Source organism: Macrotis lagotis, chromosome 7 (genome assembly GCF_037893015.1).
Source record: "Macrotis lagotis isolate mMagLag1 chromosome 7, bilby.v1.9.chrom.fasta, whole genome shotgun sequence".
Lineage (NCBI taxonomy): Eukaryota > Metazoa > Chordata > Mammalia > Peramelemorphia > Peramelidae > Macrotis > Macrotis lagotis.
Window position 1 is genome coordinate 161,921,406 of NC_133664.1, and position 22,895 is coordinate 161,944,300.

Sequence of the window (22,895 nt, forward strand, 5' to 3'; positions counted from 1 at the left end):
ACTCCAACTGAATGTCCTAAAGGCACTGCCAATACAATATCTCCCCACAAAAGAAAAAATTCATCATCTTCCTCCTCTGCAGTTCAATTTTCCAAATATCCCTTTTTCTATAGAGAACACAACCAGCTATCTAGTCAATGAGGTCATAATTTGGGATCATCCTCCTTGGACTTTTTTGCTGTCCCTCAATTGAGATCCAACTTTTCCCTTCTCAATGTTTTTGTATTAGGTGTCAGCTATGCTCATAATATTCTCATTCATCATCTCTGCCTTACAGAATACTTTGTTTCAGTATCTAATATTTACTTATTCAATGAATGGTTATTTTGAGCACTGATATTACATGACTTTTATCTAAACTGAATAGACTGTGTGTGTGTGTGTGTGTGTGTGTTTGTGTGTATGTTAGTGTGTGAGAAATAGTCAAGGATGAAAATTAAAATTTAAGTGCATCTAGTTAATAAATCATAATATATATATATATATGGTTTTAGAAGTAAACAATTTATATGAATTATCTTATTTGAGAATCACAGTGGTCTGAGGCAAAAAACACAAACCTTTTTTATCTCTGTTTTAAATATGTAGAAGGTGAGATTTAGAAAGACTAAGTGCAATGTTCAAGTTGAAGGAAAAGCAAATGGAGGAAGCAGGATTAGTATCCAGGGGTTCTAGATGCTAGTCTACTATTGTTCTAATACCAGATGTGTCAGACACACCTAGGCTGTTGCTCCTTTTGCTCCTTGAACCATATTAACATGTAGCTTAGAAATGTTTAACCAAAAAATGGTAATAGAGCATAGATAATATTAATATGTGGTATTCTAAGTCAAGAGGTCCACATAGATCCTTGTGTGTGGTATGCTGACACCCTCTTTTATTTGAATTGACACCAGTATTTTATATCATGTCTCTCATGATATAGCAGAAAGGAAGAGAAGGAAATTTGATCACTTTTTAAAGTATAAGCAAGTTTTTACATTTACAGATGTTTTCATAGCAATCTTCAAACTTTAAAGTTTTATAAAAAGTATTTCTAACTAATACTGAATATAATAGCCCTTACAGAGTTTTAACATTTACATTCTAAAAAGTATTCAATTTTAAATAACTTAAATTTCTCTGATTTTTTTAGGCTAACAAGGAAGTTTTCTGACAATTCAGACATTTAAAAAATTAAACAGAGGGGAAAAGTGATATAAAGAAAAAGAAGACCTTTCTTCCTACAATGGCAGAAGCAACTATCTACATTTTCTATTCACTTCAACCTAGGAAATAATGCTCATATGTGAGGAACACACATGAAAGATATATAAATTCTCCCCTTGAACAGCAAAAAAAAAAAAATTCCACTGGTTAGCATCAATGCTACCCCCTGGGTACAAAACAGGGGCTAATAGCAATTTTTAAAAATCAAATGTAGCAAAGTTAGAGTCTGACTGTGCTGCCACACAGCTGTGTGCTTTGACTGATGTTCCAGAGTAAATCCCCTGGCAGCCCTCAGAATGTGGTCATGTTGGCATGACCTATGTTGTCTGAGGCTTTCTAGGCTTTCTAGTCAGTAATAAGAAAGAATGCAATAGAGAATGGGGCTTGGGGAATTTTCCTGTTGTGTTACTTACTAGGTCATGAACTGGACCCCTACCAGTTCATAAGCAGGTATGGTAGGCATTGTGTCGCCCTGCCTCTCCTGCTAGCAGGGGTCCAAACCATGTGAGAGTTCATTGTAAGGGGATAACCAAAATAAGAAGAAAGAAGTATTTGAACAATTTGGCTTCTTTAAAAGGCTATAAAAATATCAGCATAGAAACAAATATATGTGTATGTATTTATATGTGGCTGTTAAATTATTTATCAGCTTATAAATAAGTATTTCACATTCTTGTGCTTGATTTCCTCTTAGGTATTTAGTTCCTAATTCCTTCTGTCTTGTAGACTGACTACCATAGCTCTTGCAGTTCTCATGTTTGTATTATTAAGGGAAAAAAAGCATGAGAGCATGCGATTTTGAATCCAAATGTGCTCCAGCTTATTAATTAACTAAGCCTTAAATAATTCACAAAACCTACTTGTATATCAAATATCAAATGGTTCACTGTCTTAAATTCATTCTAATTTATTATAGCAAGGTTTCAAGTCCTGCAGTGCCACATTTGCTCTAATGAAAAGCTTAATTGTTTATATATATATATATATATATATATATATATATATATATAGAGAGAGAGAGAGAGAGAGAGAGAGATTCAGTGTCTTTGAAACTCTCATTTTACAAAGTTAGAAACTTTTGCTTTTAAATTTTGCTCCAAGTGCTGTGTGACTTATAAAGTTGGAGCTCCATTGACCAGAAAACCTCACAATTACTGATATATTTTCAAAGTCACTTTATTTGTCCATTTAGTGCTTTAGCAATGATTAAAAATAGCCTGAGTTTAAGAAATTTCACCAATGGAAGAGCAGATTTTGCAGTTATCTTGAAAAGTCAAATATTCTATTTTTCTTCAGAAAGTGACAATGGTACAATATAATCTCAAAGTCTTTATGCCCTTTTAAAGTCATAGGCTTCTTCTGAGTTTACCAAACAGTGGAGTGAAGATAGATGGAAATGACAAACTATTACATAGTCTAATTGTTACAACTGAGGATAAGGGGGAATATTGTCATAAAAATATGTGTTGATCACCAGAAGGCAAACTGCAAGCGATGAATGTACCATCCAAGGTTCTCTGCATACTAATTCCTTTTTTAAATTTCGTCATTGTGACCAGCTAAAGCCAGCCTCAAGAACAAAGCTGTTATATAAATATAAATATTTCCACTGCAGATTAAATGTTTCAAAAATTGTGAAGTGACACATTCTAACTTACCTTTCTTATCCATAGGGGACATCTTGTCATATACCATCATAACAAATACTTTTATTGTAAATAATACTGACTATAATACCTAAATGTATACTTAGTACTCTAACCCTCAAAAAGGGTTTTATGTACCAGCAACTGTTACATTTAATACTCATAATATTCTTCTTTCTTATAAAACAATGTTGCAGTACAAAAATGCAGAGGACCTTGCAGCATACTAGAAAAAATACTAGATTAGTCAGGAAATCTGGTTCTAGGCTCAGGACTGTCACAAACTAATTGTGTTACCTTGTGTAAATCAGTTAAGCTATAGGGGCCTTAATTTCCTTATTTATGTATAAAGATTTGAACTATCTAATCTATCATCAGATCGGTTAATATGCTATGAAGTGCTGAAATTCTATGTATGCAATAAATAACTCACAACATCAAAGCCTGAAAATCCTGTTAGTTATTATGTTACATTTTGGCATGTTCTTAAACTTGTGTCCTGATATAGCCACTGTGAGCCCTGAATTCCTCTACTTGTAACCTCGATCCCATCCTCTGTCTCCTCTGGCAGCTTGCCACCACAACAATTCTTTCACTCTAATCTTTAATCTCTCTCTTTGTATATTGGCTCATTTCCTGCTACCCTCAATTTTGTCTAGGTCTACCTCATTGTTAACAAGCATTACGTTGATACTACCATCCCCCATTTGACCTTTTATAATCAAAGACTCCCTCAACTCTTTTAATCTATTTTCAAACCTCATTGTTTGACTGATACTTCATAAAAATTTACCAATGATCTCTTAACTGACCAAACCTATTCCTCTTTCTTCTTGATCTCCACAGCAGAGGCTACCTTCTCTTCACTCTCTTTAATAGGCCTCCCCACATATATTCTCTAGGTCTCTTTTGACTCTGCTCAGTTACTAGTGTCATTCTCATATAACTTTGCAATTTTTTCTTATCTAAGCATATATTGTTTCTTCCAATGCAATATAAATTCTTTGAGGGTGGGGTTTTTTTTTTTGCCTTTGTATCCTCAGTGCTATAGTGTTTGGCATATATCAGTAGCTTCATAAATGGTTAATTTGATCATATACTTTTGATATCCAAGCTCAATAATTCAACAAATATTCTTAAAATGCCTACTATACACCAGATATTGTACCTGAGGCTAGGTCTACATAGACCAAAGCCCCAAACAATCCCAGTGCTACTTCACTATGAGATCATCAAAAATGCACTTTAATTGTGCTATGTACAATTGACTTTAAGAAAGTTCCACCCATGGGAAAAATAGTTATTTATTTTAATGTATCTTCATAGATGCACCAATTGTGAAATTAGTTATTTCAGGTAGTCTTTTAGGAAAGAGATAAAAATTCTCTCATTCAGAATATAACTGAAAGGAGCAATATACAAACACAGTTCACTTAATGTCCTGAAACAAGTTTTAGTCTCAATCTCCTGCTAAATAACTGGCATATTCAAATAACTTCTGAATGATCTCATTACTTTAATGATTAAACCGTTAGAGCTTCTAATTTTTCTTGTTCTCATATTTTCATATTCACTGCTTAACACATGGTACAATTTAATAAATGCTTATGGATTATCTTATTGATTTATTATCTTAAATATTTACCACAAATAAAAGTAATGTATTTCTGACATTCAAATACCATTAACCAAAAATAAATAAATATCTCAACTCCTTATAGAGAACAGAGTATGAGTGGGTGGGGGAATAACAGGAGTGATAAATGGCCACTCTTGTTTTGGCTTACTTTTGTCATTACAATTATCATTTTAAACCAAACAAATTTCTTTATTCATTCATCCAGTTTTTTTTTTGTCAAATTGATCTGAGCTGTAATTATTTAGAGCTTCTAATTATTACATTGATAAGTAATAATGTCTTACTTATCAGTTAGTAATTTCATTTCCAGTGACATTTTAACTTACCTATGAACATGATATGCTAGGGAATCTAAGACTAGGAACCTATATATTACAAAAGTAACAGAGTAAGTCTCTAGGAGTGGAAATATTCTTGTCACTTCTCTCTTAGTTCTTAATACAGCACTTTTCAGACAATACAAAGACAATATAGACATAGCTATCTGATTTAATTTCCTTCTGTCTCTTTAATGAGTGACTTTTCAAGAAAGTAAAGTTTAAACAGAATAACTAAACTGGGGGAAATGATAGACTTAATAGGAAAAAATACAAAATGCATATTTGTAGGATATTACAAACTGTAAGAAAGTCAGTGCAACAGAGTAGATCAAATGACAAAATGGCAGACCTGAGTTCAATCTTTCCTAATTTACATAATAACTTTTTTGTTATAAGTAAATTTATTTATGTATTGTGGGTAACTCTAAGGCTTATAAAAGTTATAAATGTATTCCCATTAAAGGGAACCCCCCCACCACAAAAATTTTAATATTCTTAGATATGCTAGCAGACTACACATTGTAAATGATATTTGGGGAATGGTAAGAATTAAGGAAAGTAAAAACATAAAGTGACAGGTTTTAATCATAGAACCTTTTAGAAAAGGGAAAATTAAAATCTTTACTACATTTCTCCAAAGATCATTTCCTTGTCATTGTCTATTTCTTCTTCAAATACTTGTTTTAAATTTAAGATAGAGATAATGTACAGATTTTAAATTTTAAATCACTTAATTCACAACAACATTTCACATTTTGTTTTTATACTTACTGATCATAACAGACACTGTGTTTACATTGGGGTTGAAAGAACAGCGACCTTTTCCAGATTCACATTTAGAATCAATCATGAAGACTTGTTCCTTTAAGATAGAATAAGGGCAAGATTAATGTAGAGAAGTAACTTTATGAATTTAGGGGAAAGGAGGGACATTCCTTTAGTTTAAAAGAAGATTATTAAAAATAATCATTGAATAGTTATCTATATGTTCCTAGTTAATTTTCTCAACCCATTATCCTTAGAATATTTGACTTCTAAGAAGTTCATCTGTGAAAATTAAATTAATCTCAGAGGAAAAGTTCCTTATCTTAATGGCATCCAAATCTGATGCAAACATTATGGTGATTATGAAAAAAGAATCAGGAAATGCTATTTGAAAGTTAGAGATTATTATGAACTATGACCATACACGTAGGCTATGGAGTTAAATTAAGGAAATTGTTCTTGTGGTCACAAAGTGTATTCTTTGTATTAATAGTTCAGCAGACAATGTCTTTTAAAGAGATTAAAAAAGAGATGGAATTTCATTTTGCCACCAAATGTTTTGCCTTAAGACACTGAAATTCCTTAAGTATATAAATTTATCTTATTCTCATATTTTTATGTTCACAGCTTAACATATGTACAATTTAATAAATGCTTATGGATTATCTTATTGATTTATCATCTTAAACATTGGTCAACAATTAAAGTTAATATATTTATTACATTCAAATGCCATAGTAACCATAAATGAATGAATGAATGAATAAATAAATATCTCAACTTCTTACATGCAACAGTGTATTAATGTGTGGGAGGAAATAACATGGGTGATAAATGACCACTGTTTTAGTTTGGCTTACTTTTATCATAACAAATATCAAATTTCCTTATTCATTCATCCAATTTTTTTTTCAGATTGATCTGAACTGTGATTATCTGCAAGACCTGTATTTAACTTGATGTAGAGGGATGCAAAATAGAGTTTAGGATGATAGATCTATTATTGGAAGGGACTCTTCAGAGGCTGTGAAATAAAAACCTTAGGAGGTCAAGAGACTTGCTTAAAGTAACAGATAATAAATTTCAGAAATGGGATTGGAGCCCAAGTTGTGTAATTCCAAATAAAATTACTTTTCACTATAGCAAAATGGAGTATATAACTAAGCCAAGAAGAATTGTACTTCAGGGAACATATTAGAAAGCATCAGATGATGACAGCACTACAAAGAAATTGACAGGATAGTTCAGAGACCCTCCTATACCCCCTTCTCCTAACAGTTGCTGAGGCATTTGCTGGTTCTTCTGTAGAGAAGGTCTCCAACTCTGATGCCTATCTACAATGCCAATGGCTCCTATCATTCTTTTGTATTTGAGAAAAAGAGATCAGTCAATCAATCTATACACATTTATTAAAAGTCTACTGTGTGCAAAGCACTGTCCTAAATGTTGGAAAATGAAAACAAAAGGCAATCCTTGCTGCTTTCAAAGATCTCCTTATAATATTTTATCCCTTTTTAAAAATTATTCTGTGACTGGTGTATATCCCTCCTTGTTAATTCCTTTCAGCTCCAATTATGCCCTGCCACACAATGACTTCGACATTTTTTAATCTTCAGGGAACAGCCAAAATCTAGTTATTGTATGTGTGTATGGGGGCGTGGTAGGTAAAAGTGGAGTGAAATCAGAAGCAGTGAATGCTTTGGCATAGGTCAGAAAGGAAACTAAAATGGAGTGACTTCTGATGAAACAGAGATGAAGTAATTTGTATCTAAGAGACACCTCAAATAAGTACCCACCTAGCCTATTCAAAATGTGAATCTCTCCCAACTCCACATATACAGACATGACAGGACTGCCTTGTAGTGGTTTGGAAGGACTCAGAACAATTTTACTGTATGACTTGCAATCCACTAGCATGTTTAATGAAAATCTTTATTGAATATTTAATTTCTGATATTTAAATTTAAACCTGTAGTTAGAGAAGGCACAACTCTCAGCATAATATTTAACAAATTTCATAATCTGATTTATGAAGTTGATCACTTACAAGTGTTTTTATTCCAATGAATAAATTCAATGCAATCATATTCTTGCCACACATATCTTGATTTTTAATTTAAATTTATTTGCACTTCACAAAACCTTAAAACTTTAGGCATTAAACTAAAGTAACACATAAAAAATAAACATTTTGGCCATGGAGATAGAATTAAAATATTCTTGTCATATTTCTTAAAAGCACATTTTCATGTTGAAAAGAAAGTGTTTGAATTCCTTAAAAAAAGATAGAAGAAATTTAAAAATCTTGGTAGAAAAAGAGAGAGAAATGTTATTCATTATAAAATATATAGTTAAATAAAAATGAAAAACATTCAGGAAATCACTGGAAATCTTAATCCTTTACAAGACTGCCATCATTATATAATCTTTCAAAAATAATAGAAACTAATATCACTCTTGAAAATAATCTTTAGAGTAATTCTGCAAGTAATTCCTAAAGGCTCTGCTCTATGACCAACATGATCATTCAGTGGGTTTATGTTTTATAATGAATGTAATTATAGATGGTAAACAATTTGACAACTTACAGTATTAATAATAACATACTAAGTAAATAGTTTACAAAATTTTCACTTTTATAATTAGTTGGTTTTTATTGCACAACTGTATTATGGATATCATGAGCAATCATTACAAGCAAGGTTAAATTATGTGCAAGGTTCATTTTGTTCAACCATTCTAAATAATTCAATTCAAAAGAACTACCTAACATTCCTAATGATATGTCATGTTTCATTCATTGTTATAAGTCATTCAAAAAAGAAATCCATCTGAAATGAAGTCCATTTCTTGATAGTTATGTAACTGATTTTTTTTAAAAAGCTAAATATCTTTAGCATTCTTTAGAGACTCCCCAAAGATACGGAGTTCATTTTTTAGCAGATTTGGCAAAGAAATGATAAATACTTTTAGAATATTGAAAACTTAAAGACACCGCAAAACATCCATAAAATTTGAACTGTATAAGAAAAATATATTTTCCTGTTCCAAAGCAAATATGAAGTTATTAAACTATTTTATCTTTTATTCTTTCCCTTTAAAAAAGAATGTCTTTAAGATAGTTTTTCTTCTAGATTAAAGGCAGATTTGAAAGAAATACCATCCACTGAGTGAAATAAAAGAATAAATGAATATTTTAGATATATGGGACTCACCTAATACAAATCATCACAAAAAGTGAAGATCATCAAACCTTATGTACTTACCTCTGATCTGCGTCCTCTATTCAAATATGTACATACTGGACTGAAGGCACCACTCCCACAGACATAGAGATGAGTACGGTTAAAGGCCTGTATCACACGCACAAAGTTTCCACAGCCGTGCTGCAAGGATAAATAAAGTAAGTGTGTGTGTATGTGTTTTTCTCTCTCTCTTCCTCCTTTCTTCCTCTGACTTCTTCTGCGTTATGGATTGTGTTTGTAACATCAAGAGATAACCCAAGATTTTCAAATAGCATTTCACAGTGAGAAAACATCATAATATTATAGTAACTCTCCTGCTTCCCCCACCAACCAAAAACAAGAAGCTCTAAATTTTATGTTGGATAATTAAGAGTCTATGAATTATCATTTAGTATGCACTATTAACAGTTCTTCTACACACAAAGAATGGTTTTAAAAAATCTACCCTTCCGATAAAGTATGGCATCAAGGAAAGAACAAGGACTAAGAACAGGATTCAAATTCCATTTCTGCCACTTAATATATCTTATAACCTTGAGAAAATCATTTACTTCTTTGTACCTTTCTTCTAGCAGGATTAGGAAAGGCATCCTAGATGCTGTCTGGAGAGTCAAGGACTTAAGTTCTACCACCACTAAGAGCCCCCCGCTTCTTCCTTGCCCCCCCCGCCAAGCCCTCTCCAGCCTCCCAAACCTTTCTAGACTACTTGACTGCTCACATATCTTGAATTATGATGGGATACACAAGCTATATTATTTCCTGTGAGATGAACCAGGCCAGCCATTGGTTTAGCTCCTGCTTCCTAAGGTCTTTCTGGGCATACCATATGTCTCACCTCTCGGCCCTAAAGATCCTGGCCACTATCATCTGATTTAACTGTATAAACTAAGGACCTTAGAGTCTTGTTATCTTTGTTACTATCAATCCTTTGGAGTTTCAGCATATCCATTCACCCTACAGGTGAATTTTCTTTAATGTGTTGTGCCCTCCTATTAAAGTATGACTTCTTTGGGAGCAGAGGCAATCTCCCTTTTTCTATTTCTTGGTATTTGGTACATAGTGGCATTTAATAACTACCATTTTTTAATGCTTAGATAAATTTTGAGGTTACTGATATGCATCCTGACTTCATCAGTTCAGATCATACCCCACACACATATTCCCATGATGTGTGATATTTATCTATATTTTTCTAAAATACTTCCTACTTAAGGAATATCTCTTAAATAAATTACACCGAGGTTTCCTTAGGCAAAAAATTCTAATAGGTTATTCCTCCATCCCACTATATCTTCTCCATAACTCACTCAAGGCAAACCATCCATCATTTCTTCTTGATCATTTAATGAGTCATTCCTGGCAGTAATTAGTGATTTTTCTTTCTGCAAAATGATCTCACACGGATGTTTCTTTTCTAGATTTTTATTATCAAGTGATCAATCACAAACTTTGTAATCAAAGGAATTAAAGCTAGTTCAACAGACAGATTGTTTTATTTATATTTTAAGACTTTACATTTATGTTCAATATTTCAAGGCACTTTATTCTGACACCTGTTTATAAAGATAGCTAAAATGTGATTATATAACTGTATATAGTATTTTGTTTCTCAGAAGGAAGTATATATTCAAGCCTGGTGTGTATATAAAATATGTATATATTAGGAATAATTGTGGGCAGTAAGGTCCAACTGTTTATTTTTTTCACCTTCAAGTTCAGTCTAGGATTCTGTATATATTCTGTGTATATTTTCCCATAAACCAGGAAATCAATCTGCTCCTATTATGCAAGTTATGGCTATTTTGCCTAAGGCTCTGTAGACAAATTAACTTTGAATAAGAAATCACTTGTTAACCATTTTACACCATTGGTGGTAAAAAGAAATAAATCAGAGAATTATTTTGTAATTGTGAATGAGAAAGGGTGACTAAGATTTCATGCCCAAGAGCTGCTTCTTTCATGTGAAAAAATTGTATACAAGGCTTCTTGAATAAGCTGAGAAAGGTATCAAGAATTTTACTAGTTTCTGATAGTAGAGGGATCTGATGTTTGACTACTAAATTTTTGTAAATAACTTTTCCTGCAAATATCTTCTTAAGTCAATCTATATTATGTTCTTTCTGATACTGTGTCCACTATGTATCACAATTTTTTTAAGGTGCTTTTATTTTAAAATTACCATATGTGCTCCTGGTCCCTTATTACTATTTTATGTTGATCAGTGTTGTCTCAATAATTCATCTAATTATTATTTATTATGGGGGGGAAAGACTTCTTATCTTCTAGATGGCCATGGGAAGGAGGTAACAGATGTCAAATAATAGTCTTCTATGCTTCTGTGTCTTGTTAGATATTGTTATAATTTTAGAATATTTAGCTAACTCCCTGAAAGTCTGAATTCAAAATACCACCTTATTTGAATTAAAATAAAACTCACAGTAGCAACAGCCTATATCATTACTGAAAGTTCTCATATCATAAGCTCATGAAATTTCAGGGAGTATGCAGTTTTCTGTCAATGTACTTATGGCTTCAGTTATCTACTCCATATACACTGCTCGAAAATTTTCCTCTCCCCAAATTCCATTTTATTATTTCTGTTTTCTAGAAATCACTATACCTTGATACGCTCCCCAACATCAACTTCTACATTTTGATCATGGTACATCCATCCTCCCAATCACTTATCTTCAAAAATATTCTTTTGATTCTTCTATCACTATCTATCCATACAAGTATTGCCATATCATATTTGATTCTATATTTGCAAAATCTCTCAGAATCTTATTTCATTCACTATTGGAATCATTCATGAATTAATGTTTCTCTTTTCACTCAGATTACTGCAAGAATTTCTTTTTTTTTCTTTTTTTTAAAGTTTTTGCAAGGCAAATGGGGTTAAGTGGCTTGCCCAAGGCCACACAGCTAGGTAATTATTAAGTGTCTGAGACCGGATTTGAACCCAGGTACTCCTGACTCCAGGACCGGTGCTTTCTCCACTGCGCCACCTAGCCGCCCCATAAATGTTTGTTTGTTTTTTTAGATTTTTTGCAAGGCAATGGGCTTAAGTAGCTCACCCAAGGCCACACAGCTAGGTAATTATTAAGTGTCTGAGACCAGATTTGAACCCAGGTACTCCTGACTGCTTTATCCACTGCGCCACCTAGCTGTCCCAAGAATTTCTAAAGGTTTGATATCTGGTGTTTCAGCAAAAAAAAAAAAAAAAATCCTTTTCAAATCCTTTTTTTCTCTCTCTCACAATAACATCAGGGTAACATACTTCCCAAGTATGCATTCTTTGATCTTGTCATTTCTCAATAATTGTCAATTGTGCTCCTATACCTAATAAAATATAAACATCTTATCCTTTTGTTCAAGGCCTTCCAATATTAGAGATGCAATTTGCTTTACCAGACATTTTTCACTTATCTTCCCTTAGAATAGTCTATTTTTCAGATTAACTGGAATACTTTCTATATCTCTTTAGTTATATCACTCTCCCATGTCAAGGCAACCAGGTGGCGCAGTGGATAGAGCACTGGCCTTGGCATCAGGAGGACCAGAGTTTGAATCTGACCTCAGACAATTGACATTAACTAGTATGACCCTGGACAAGTCACTTAACCCTGATTGCCTCACATTCAGGGCCATCTCCAGTTGCCCTGATTCATATCTGGCCACTGGATTCAGATGACTCTGGAGGAGAAAGTGAGACTGGTGCCTTAGCACAGCATCAACCCACTTAAATCCAATTCACGTGCTTGCCATGACATCATTTCCCTTATGTCATTGTCTGCTTTGAGAAAGAAGGATCCTATGCTCATATTTTAAGTTCCTCCTTCTCTTTAAGGACTAAATTAGATACTATAATCTTCATGAAGTCTTTCCCTCCTCAGGTGAAAATCTTTCCCTCCCCACTTCTCAAATTTATCATAGTACTTTACTTGAAACTTTCATAATTACAAAATATTGTAGATGCATGCATTGAATATCATTTAGTCTAATGATTACTAAGCTAAAAACCCCTTTTATACCCTTGATAATTAATGGTAATCTAGTTTCCCCTAAAACTCTCAAATGAGAGAGCAATCTCACTCTACTGGGAGGGAATCTATGTCACTTTAGCATGTTAACTGCTAGAGAATCTTTCCTTATCAAAATCCACTTATGCACAATTTCCATACACTACTGGAAATTTAGTACTTTTGCATTTATCTCATTAGCCTGCAATTGCTTCTAAATTATAAACTTCTTGAGAGGTGTATTTAAGTCACATCTATCTTTAATTCATATCTTAGATGAATAGTAACAAAACTAATAGGTTTTAAAAGTTTTATTTGAAGATCTACTAATGTTTGAAAGCTAGATGGGACAGTGGACAGTATCAGGCCTGGAATCAGGAAGATTCATCTTTTTGAGTTCAAGTCTAGCTCACTGACTTGTATGGCCCTGGGCAAGTCCCTTATTGGTCTCAGTTTCCTTAAATATTAAATAACCTGGAGAAGGGAATGATGGCAAGTTCTAGTATCTTTGCCAAGAAAACTCCATGAAGAAGCAGACAAGACTGAAAAATAACTGAATATCAAGAACTACATACTCAGCCCTAAACTGATATTCCATGAGCTATAATAAATCTAATGATTGTCATGGGTAGTTGTCATTGTCATATAAAAAAATTAAACAAAAAAATCTCACCCAGATTATTATATGAATGAATGAGAAACAAAGAGCTATAAGAATTCAGAGGCAATAGAGACTGAACCAATTGGGTAGATAAGAGAAAATTGCAGAGTGCTGGTGGCATCCGATTTGCCAAACTTAATGGATAAACATTATTTCAATAGGTTCATGCAGAGATTCTTGCATTCCAGTCACAGAAAATGCTATAAAAATCAATGAATTGACAAATTTTAATTAAAATCTTGCTCTACACCTTTCATGTTTTATGTTAGATAGAACACAATGGCAAAATTAGTTGGTCCCAGTCCTTTCAGAATTTATATTAGAATCAGAAAATGCAAAATGTCCATATAGAAGTAGATTTTGTTTAGCCATTTAGCCATTTCCAGCTCTTCATAACCCCATGGACCAAATTTTTTTTTTCTTGGAAAAGATATTGGAGTGGTTTGTCAATTCTTCCTCCAAAGGATTGAGGCAAGAAGAGATTAAATGACTTGCCCAGGGTCTTTAAAACCATTTGAATTCAGGTTTTCTTGAATCCAAGCTCAGCACTCTATTCATTGAAGTAATCTGGCTGACTCCAAGACACTCACACCCTCCTACTTCTATAAGTAGATACAAATCTATAATTAATATATGCAATATGATTAATAAATGCAAAGAATTAAGGTAGGGGAAAGTAATTGAGCTACAGACATAGTAGAAGTTGATATTTCAGCAAAAAAAATGCTCTATAAAGTTTAAAGGAAGAGAATAGAACTGGAACTGCAATTTCATAGACCAAGGAAATTCTGATATGAGAAAGATGCATCTACCAGTATAGGCTGAAGTCTTCCTTTTCATTTATAATCTCAAATAGTTGCACTGAGATGATAACTGAGTAGTCTAAATACATTCTCTGTATGTGCCAGAGACAGAATTAGAACCCATATTTTTCTGATTCTGAAGTCAAATTTCTTTGCACTATCTATTCTGTTTTGCAAAACTTAAAATGCTACATAAATTTCAGCATTTCTTACAATTATTATTATTAATTAGAAGCAGTAGATGGGATAAAATATCCATTAATAATCACTTTTTTCCAATCATTTATTTTTATAGAAGACTGAAGATCAAAGTGATGACATGGTCTCCACAAACTCAGAGAGCCACATGGGAGCAGAGTCAGACCTTCTTTTGCCAAATTCTCTATATTACATTATACTGTGTGAGATAAGTGTCTTAAATAGGGAGTGCTACTGAGAATTTGGTTACAGAATATAATATGTAAAGGCAAATTATGAAAGACAAATTACTTCTTATTTTAAGTAGAAATTAGTCTTCCTAAAGATTCCATTCATTGGTCTTAGTTCTACCTTTGTGGTTAAGAAGACTAAGCTGAAAATGGTATCAGCCCCAAAGTAACTTACAGTGCAGTTGGGCTGATAAAACATAAAACAGTAATGAAGCAGAAAATAAAGTATATAATTAAGTGCTAAGCTGTGCAAAACAGACTTTCTGTCTGGCCAATGTGTAACTTCTTAAAGTGGTGCTTATCTTAAAGTCTGACCAAAAATGTTAACATCTATTTGATCATCCCAAATGGAAACTACAGTGGGCAACAAATCAAGTTCTTTCTTCAGTTTAGAGCCAACATATGTTTGTTTTATATATTGATGGATATTTCAATAAAACCTTTTACTCGAATTCTTGTGCACCATGCTTTGTTCTTTTATTTACGATGGGCAAACATCACTGGACTAAATTTAGTTCTAACTGTTTTGATTTAATTAAATTTATCATTCTAATCAAATATACTATACTTTCATTTTCAGTCTCTATGTGGTCCCTCAAAATTATTTTTGTGAATAAATTGTTGAAATACAATTTAATTTATCAAAAATGAAAGCTTCAGTGAATGTCTCCAATAGAACTTTGTGCTGAAACTAGCTCCTAATATATATTCAAATCAGTAATTCTAATACAAATGATTTTGAATTATAGATTGTTGTTTCATCTAATTTATCTGAAATTTTGCCATTTTTACTCTCTTACTATAATTGTCCTTCACCTAGTATGCTAATTTTTTAAAAAATTCTTTTTTGAGAGGTATGTGCGTCGAAATCACCTATACTTGTATTTAGTAATCTCTGCTCTAGACATGCTCCTTTTTCCCTAAATATAATTATCCCATTTCTGGAACCCTCCATGTTATAATATTCTATGAACCATGCTATAACTTTGGGGCAACCCTAGTTGTGACATCACATGTGAAGTCAAAATTATTAGTAAAACACAAACCCTTTTTTTATTCTTTAGAAGTTTCAATGACTTGAATAATTACAGAATCATGATTGCTATTTATCAGAACAAAGGGAAAATTGGAAAAAAAATTCATGGCAATGTCACAAAAACTGAAGTCAAACAGTGGTAGGTCTTAGCCCTTACCATAACCTGAGGGACAAGTATTGCCCTTTTGTTGATAGTAGTCATTGTCAGGCATATCCAACTCTTTGTGACCCCAACTTGGGTTTTCTTGGCAAATATACTGATAGAGGTTGTCTTTTCCTTCTCCAATTCATTATACAGATGTAAAAACTAAGGTATACAGGGTTAAGTGACTTGCCCAGGGTCACATTGCTAGAAAGTGTCTGAAGCCAGATTTGAACTTAGAAAGATGAGTCTTTCTGACTCTAGGGTCTTACACTTTATCAACTGTACCACCCAGCTGTCCCTAAATGTTGGCCCTAAAGTCCTTTTATTGTTGCCTTTGCCTCCCACTCCATGCTTCAATGTCTCTAGTTAAATCACTTAGCTTTCTTTTTAAAGACCTATTACATTGCCATGAATGTTTAGTGCAATACTTTTGTGAAGTTCCCTTGAAGTACCACTTCATTGGATTAGAATGACCAAGGTATTATTAGAGCAATTTGATTTGAATATAAGTAATATGGTCCTTAAGAGTGTTGATTCTAGGGGCAGCTAGGTTGTGCAGTGAATAGAACACTGGCCCTGGAGTCAGGAGGATCTGAGTTCAAATCTAATATCACAACTTAATAATTACCTAACTGTGTGATCTTGGGCAAGTCACTTGTCTTGCAAAAACAAAAATAAACAAAAAAGTGATGATTCTCTCTGAACTGTGCACTTAAAATTATTCTATTTAATTTTTATGTAGAGATTTAAAGCATTCAAATATATTGGACTTTAAAGTTTACAATATTTTATACTGAAATGACATTGTTGATCTATAATGTCTAAGCAGTATGCATGCAGTTTGAAAAAAAATGGTAGAGGGATGGGAATTCAGGGAAGCCTGGAGGGATTTGCATGAACTGATGCTGAATGAGATGAGCAGAACCAGAAAAACACTGTACATCCTAACAGCAACATGGGAGCGTTGATCAACCTTGATGGACATGCTCATTCCATCAGTGCAATAATCAGGGATTATTTGGGGCTGTCTGCAATAGAGAATACCATCTGTATCCAGATAAAGAACTGTGGAGTTTGAACAAAGACCAAGGACTATTATCTTTAATTTAGAAAAAGAAAACTAATATCTTATTGTCTGATCTTGCTATCTCTTATACTTTATGTTTCTTCCTTAAGGATATGATTTTTCTCTTTCATCACATTCAATTTGGATCAATGTATACCATGGAAACAATGTAAAAACCGGCAAATTGCCTTCTGTGGGGGGTGAGGGGAGGGAAGAAAGATTAGGGGGAAAAATTGTAAAACTCAAAATAAATAAAATATTTTTAAAAAAAGAAAAAAAAGATGGTAGAGCTCAATTAGTCCATCAGAACAGAGGTCCTAAAAATCATGGATAACAAATGACTATCCTCTTTTCACATAAAGAACTTCACAGATGGGGAGCTCACTCTTTACAACAATAATACATTTTCCTTTAGAATAATTCTAATTATTAAGACTATTTTCCTCATGTTGAGTCAAAATCTGGTTCTTTTTATCTTTCAGTCATTCTTTATCTACTCTAAATACAGTTGTATATACCAAACTCCTAGTAGCAAAGAAATGAAGAGATAGGCTCCACAACTACCACTACAAGAAAAGAAAAAGAAGAGTGGCCAAATTTGTATTCATGTCTGTCTTCAATAATCAGAACTACAAGGTATATTATGATCCAGATACTAGTCATTAAAACAGTTACAAAGCAATTTTGCTAGAAAAAAAAGATTATTTTGGGTTGTAACAGTTACACAGAGAGAGTATGAATCTAAAGAACACCTACTAAGCATTTGTCAAGGAACAAAGCATCATAGTTCTGAATAATAGTCTCCTGAGGCCCTAAATGGCAGCCAGGTGGTGTGCAGTGGTCAAAGTACTGGACATAGAGTCATGAAGACTTAACTTCCTGAGTTCGAATTTGATCTCAGACACTAACTGTATGGCCATGATAAGTCACTTAACCCTGGTTGCCTCAGTTAATTCATCAGTAAAATGAACTGGAGAAGGAAAAGGCAAACCACTCCAGCAAATAAAATAAATATATGAAAAGTAAAACCAAGAAAACCCAAATGATGTCACAATGATTCAGACCTGAATACAAACAAGGGTCTAAATGTATTGATATATCAAAATATCATAATGCTCATAAACTTAGAACTGAAAATGTCTTTAAAAGTCATCTCTTCATACACCTTCATTTTATACGTGAGGAACTTGTAAGGCAGGGATATTGCATTATTCGCAACCTACAAGATCCATAAGAAGTAACAGAGGAAGGAATGGATTATAGGTTGCCCAATTCCAGAGTCAGTAAATCTCAAAAAACAAAAGAAATTATTCCAAATGAGTAATTTTGAAATTTTAACTTTTTAGACACATGCCAGATTGGTGAATCAAATTTCAACTTTATTTTAGATTAGTAAGGAAAGGAAATAATACAAAAAGAAAAACAAAACCTGATATGGTTAGAAGACCATTTAAATTTGATCTAACTGAATCTGTGTTTGAAACCTGACTTGACTACTGCAGCCTAAAGAAAAAAAATCACTTAATATCTCTCAGCGTTAATTTTCTCATCTGAAAATAAAGGTTTGGGTGAAATAATCTCAAAAGTATTTTCCATTTCTGAATCCTATAATCATAACTAAATATTTGGCAATACATATCTAATGAAACCTGAGAGAATTCAACAAAAGTGACCTGAAAGTTATTTCCTTTGTTTGTAATTCTTCTTTAATCACTAAATAGTTTTGAGAGCTAGCAAATAATACATTTAAGTTGCTATTTGTTCATTGTAAAGGCATAGCCTTTTAGCAATTGATATTTCTTGTTCAATTTAAGAGTTAATTGTCAGGGGAAGTAATGAAGTCCTTTTAATTAAGTTATTACTAAAGAAAACACCTTACCAATAATATAGGGTTAGCTCACCATGGGTGTAGAAAAACACATTCTATATAATTAATAAATTCAGTAAAGAGTGATATTATGTCTGTGTGAAACTAGAGACACTGTCTTAATGACTAGTATCTTGATCATAATATAGCTTGTAGTTCTGTTTATTAAAGACAGACATGAATAAAAATTTGGCAGCTTTTCTTTTTCTTCTCTTGTAGTGGTAGTTGTGTATCCTATCTACTCATTTCTTTGCTACTAGGAGTTTGTTATATACAACTGCATTTTTATTTTATTCAAAACTAGTCAACATTGGTTATTTAGCACATTCATTAATGTCACCTTTAAAAGCCCATATATTTATACATAGGTATGTGAGAGATCTTTTTATTTTATTCAAAACTAGTCAATGTTGGTTATTTATAGCACATTCATTAAACCCTATTTCCTTGGGTTTGTATCTGAAAACTTGCTGTACTGCTTTTAGCTCAAAAACATAATTTCTATATAAAATTATATGGAGAATCACATAAAGCATGGGGATGTAAATAATAAGGAGTTGGAGAGAGAAAGAATAATATTATGCTAGCAAAGGTTATTATATATGGGGAAGAGAAATAAATATCTGCCATCACAACCCAATTTCCCACATGACTTCTTATCTATAAGACTATAAGGATTCCTTATTTGCTATGACTTAGGTTTTAAAGTATACACTATTATGATCTAATAAATGACATTTTATCAGTATTTTAATTGATGTTTGTATCTAATGGATTAGGAAAACCCTTTTTTATATCAAGGAGTCTGTCTTCTCAGTGCATTATACCAGATACTGTGTTAAAGTTTTGTCACCTTTCAGCTTTGTATAAAAGCTAATAAAACATGAAAATCATGGCTATTATATTCAATGAAGAAAAAAAGACAAAAAGACTAAAAACAGGGCACAAAGAAGATATAATTTTAGGTATTACAAGAAAGTGTATTAATACTTTTAAAATGATATTTTCATTTGAAAAGTATATATATATATATATATATATATATATATATATATATATATGTAAATTGCTAATTTACTTTGCAGTTATCAAGGAGTTTTTTAACTGGGGACAAGAAGGGATAGTGGATAGAGAGCCAACCTCAAAAATCAGGTAGAAGACCAACCTATGACATAGACTGGTCAAGTCAAGATTGGCCTTTTCAAGACTGCAGGCAACTCTTTAAGACTCTGAGATTTCAAAGCAGGTGCCAACCCACAATGAATGAATTAGTTTCCTCATTGGGATCCCCATCTAACAACAAAATTACAGATCAGAGTAAAAAAAATCAAATAATTTCTTCTTAAAAACATTTTCAAATAAACACTATAAACTATCTCTTAGTGGATCATGTTATGTTAAATGATTTAGTTTCTTTTATAAAGAAATACTGCGAAAATGTAATTCCATTCCACAGGCAACAGGCAATATTTTCAATATCCTGTCAACAATTAAAAATTCTCTGCATATTCAAGAAATATATAAGTAGATTAATGAGAAATGCTTACATAGAAATATGATAGGAGATAATGTGTATGAAGGGCAAAGGCCAAAATAAAAATCTCAAAGACTGATAGGAAAAAATTCTTTTCAACCAAGCAAGATAAGTAACAAGGGAAAGAAGCCAGAGAAAGGAGAAAAAGCCTTGAAAGAGACATAAAACTCTACCACTAACTAAGTGCCCTCAGGCAAGGACACAAAATAGGTTTCTTTGGACAGTTTCTTCACCTATAAAGGGTATGTTAGAGATTTGATGATTTTGAAAATCTCTTTCAGCTCAGTTCTATGATCCCATGATACAAAATCAATTGTTCAAGAGAATGTGGAAAATCAGTGGGAAATTTCCAGGACTACAATCTACAAGGAAATTTAGGTCATCAGTGAATTCTTTGATTTTTCTTCTGTGACTGTATTAACTAAAGCTTTTTGTACAAAGGATAATCAAATACTATAATTTATAGCATTACTGAACTACAAAGTATTTTTAAGTCAAATGGTTCAGTAAAACTCAATTACATAGTGAGAAGCATTAATTGGAATATATGTATGCACATATACACTATCTTAATTATTAGGCTGTAATTTTATATATGTACTAATTATACAGACTGATTTTTCCCCCATTATTTCCCCTACATGTCTGAACTTTATTCTCCTCTCATCAAACTCTTGATGCATTCTTCTGGGGAAGAGAAAACAAACAACTTCTAAACTCTTTCTCATTTGTTTATGTAACGTGTTCCCCCCTCTTCACAGGGCAACTTCCAGGAGAAGGATCCATTTAATGAGATTTAACTTTGTTTCTTGATCATGGCTTAGAATAATTTAACTACACAGTGTGACTCACAAAATGATTTTGATCCTCACTGGCTGCAGTCCATTTCAGCTCCACTCTGTGCTCAGAGCTAAGTCCCCTTCTATGGCTATTCATCATCTATAGATAGAATTCAAATTGTTTGAAATATCTCTTATACCGGTGGACATTGAAACATCTCCTTGTCATTCCTCTGAGCTTCTTTGATGAGTCACAGTATGTTGCTACCTTTCTTCAAAAGTAAATAGTAATCCATCTCTGGAAAGCTCTGTTACATTTTCAATGCACAGTCCTAAGGAACTTCTTAAATAAGGATTAGTTTATTTAACCATACAAAGTACCCTTCAGTGCAATACTGAATATAAGGCCAAAACTTGACAAATTGAGATTCAGCTCTTTTTGTTTTGCTTCTTCTCTAGACTATTTCTTTTCATGTTTTCTACATCTACATCCTGGCTCCTAAGATATATACACTTGTCAATGTATTAGACATTTCTAGGCACAAACCTACATTGAACACAATCATATTACCATTCATCACTTGGATGAAATTGATAAAACTGGATATATGTTGTAGTTCATAAGTAACTTAGCAGTTCATTTCTATAATGAAACAATATTGCATGAATTTTAACATCATAAACAACTAAACGTTCTGCAGGAGCTTCAACAATTCATTTAACCTCTTTTATTGGCAATGGCAAAGTAAAATAATATTGTTATTACCTTTCCCATTATTGAAAATCTTAGGATGAATTGCTCCTGGCTACAATATTTTTTCAAGTAATATATATTGAGTACATATAGACAGGAGGAGGCATGTTCATTTAAATGACATCAAGTGTTGATGTCATCAAGCCTTAAATTAAAAAAATAAAATATTAATAAAAAGCCTTTATTTCTTGAAGCAGTATGCCTCAGGAATGGGCAGTCTTATCATTACCTTTATGCAATTTTTAAAAAAATTCCACATAAAATTTATTCCAGGTACTTGCTTTATCCTTACTTGAAGAGACGGCAGAGTATCCTCTTAGATATATTAGTGAAAAAAGCATAACTATCAAATTCATCACTAAAAATCACCCAAGCACATTTTTTTTTACCCATAGGAGATCTGAAGTTGCAGAAAACATACAAATTCTAAACTCACTGAATTTCTATATTTGTTATAAGTTCAAAAAATCAATTAAAACAGTCATATCCTTTGTCTGCACTCAGGATACTCTGATACAAGATGCATGCTTGAAAAACATCTTTGAAAACAACAACAAAAAACACTCACTGTGGGGTCTTTGCCAGCCATTTTGCACTCTTCAACTTTATTTGCAGATGCTGGCCAGAAAATCTGTTTGGAAAGAGAAAGGTCATATAAGTTTTTGTTGCTGATGTTTTTTGTTCAGTCATTTCAGTCATATTCAACTCTTCATGACCCCATGTGGAGTTTTCTTGGCAAAGATACTGGAGTGGTTTACCATTTCTTTTTCCAGCTCATTTTCCAGCTGAAGAAACTGAGGAAAATAGAGTTAAGGAACTTGCCTAGAGTCCCATAGTTAGTAAGTATGTGAGGTCAGATTTGAACTTAAGTCTTCCTGATTCAGGCTTGAGTCACTTAGTGACCTCATAATATAAGTACCATATAGAAAAAATACATTATCTTCATTTAAATATTACTAGTAAGGGTGCTTTCAAA

The 22,895-nt window shown here is 32.7% G+C and overlaps 1 protein-coding gene across 2 annotated transcripts in view; it reads right to left on the minus strand.

Moving 5' to 3' along the window:
* SEMA3C (semaphorin 3C) overlaps positions 1-22,895 on the minus strand; it is a 182,384-nt gene that overhangs the window by 73,306 nt on the left and 86,183 nt on the right. For both annotated transcript variants that reach the window (XM_074194035.1, XM_074194034.1), the window contains 3 exons: positions 22,488-22,550; positions 8,846-8,965; positions 5,586-5,676 (listed from right to left, as the gene is read on the minus strand). In XM_074194035.1, coding sequence (XP_074050136.1) covers positions 5,586-5,676; positions 8,846-8,965; positions 22,488-22,550 — 274 coding nt within the window. The remainder of the gene's footprint in view (positions 1-5,585; positions 5,677-8,845; positions 8,966-22,487; positions 22,551-22,895) is intronic.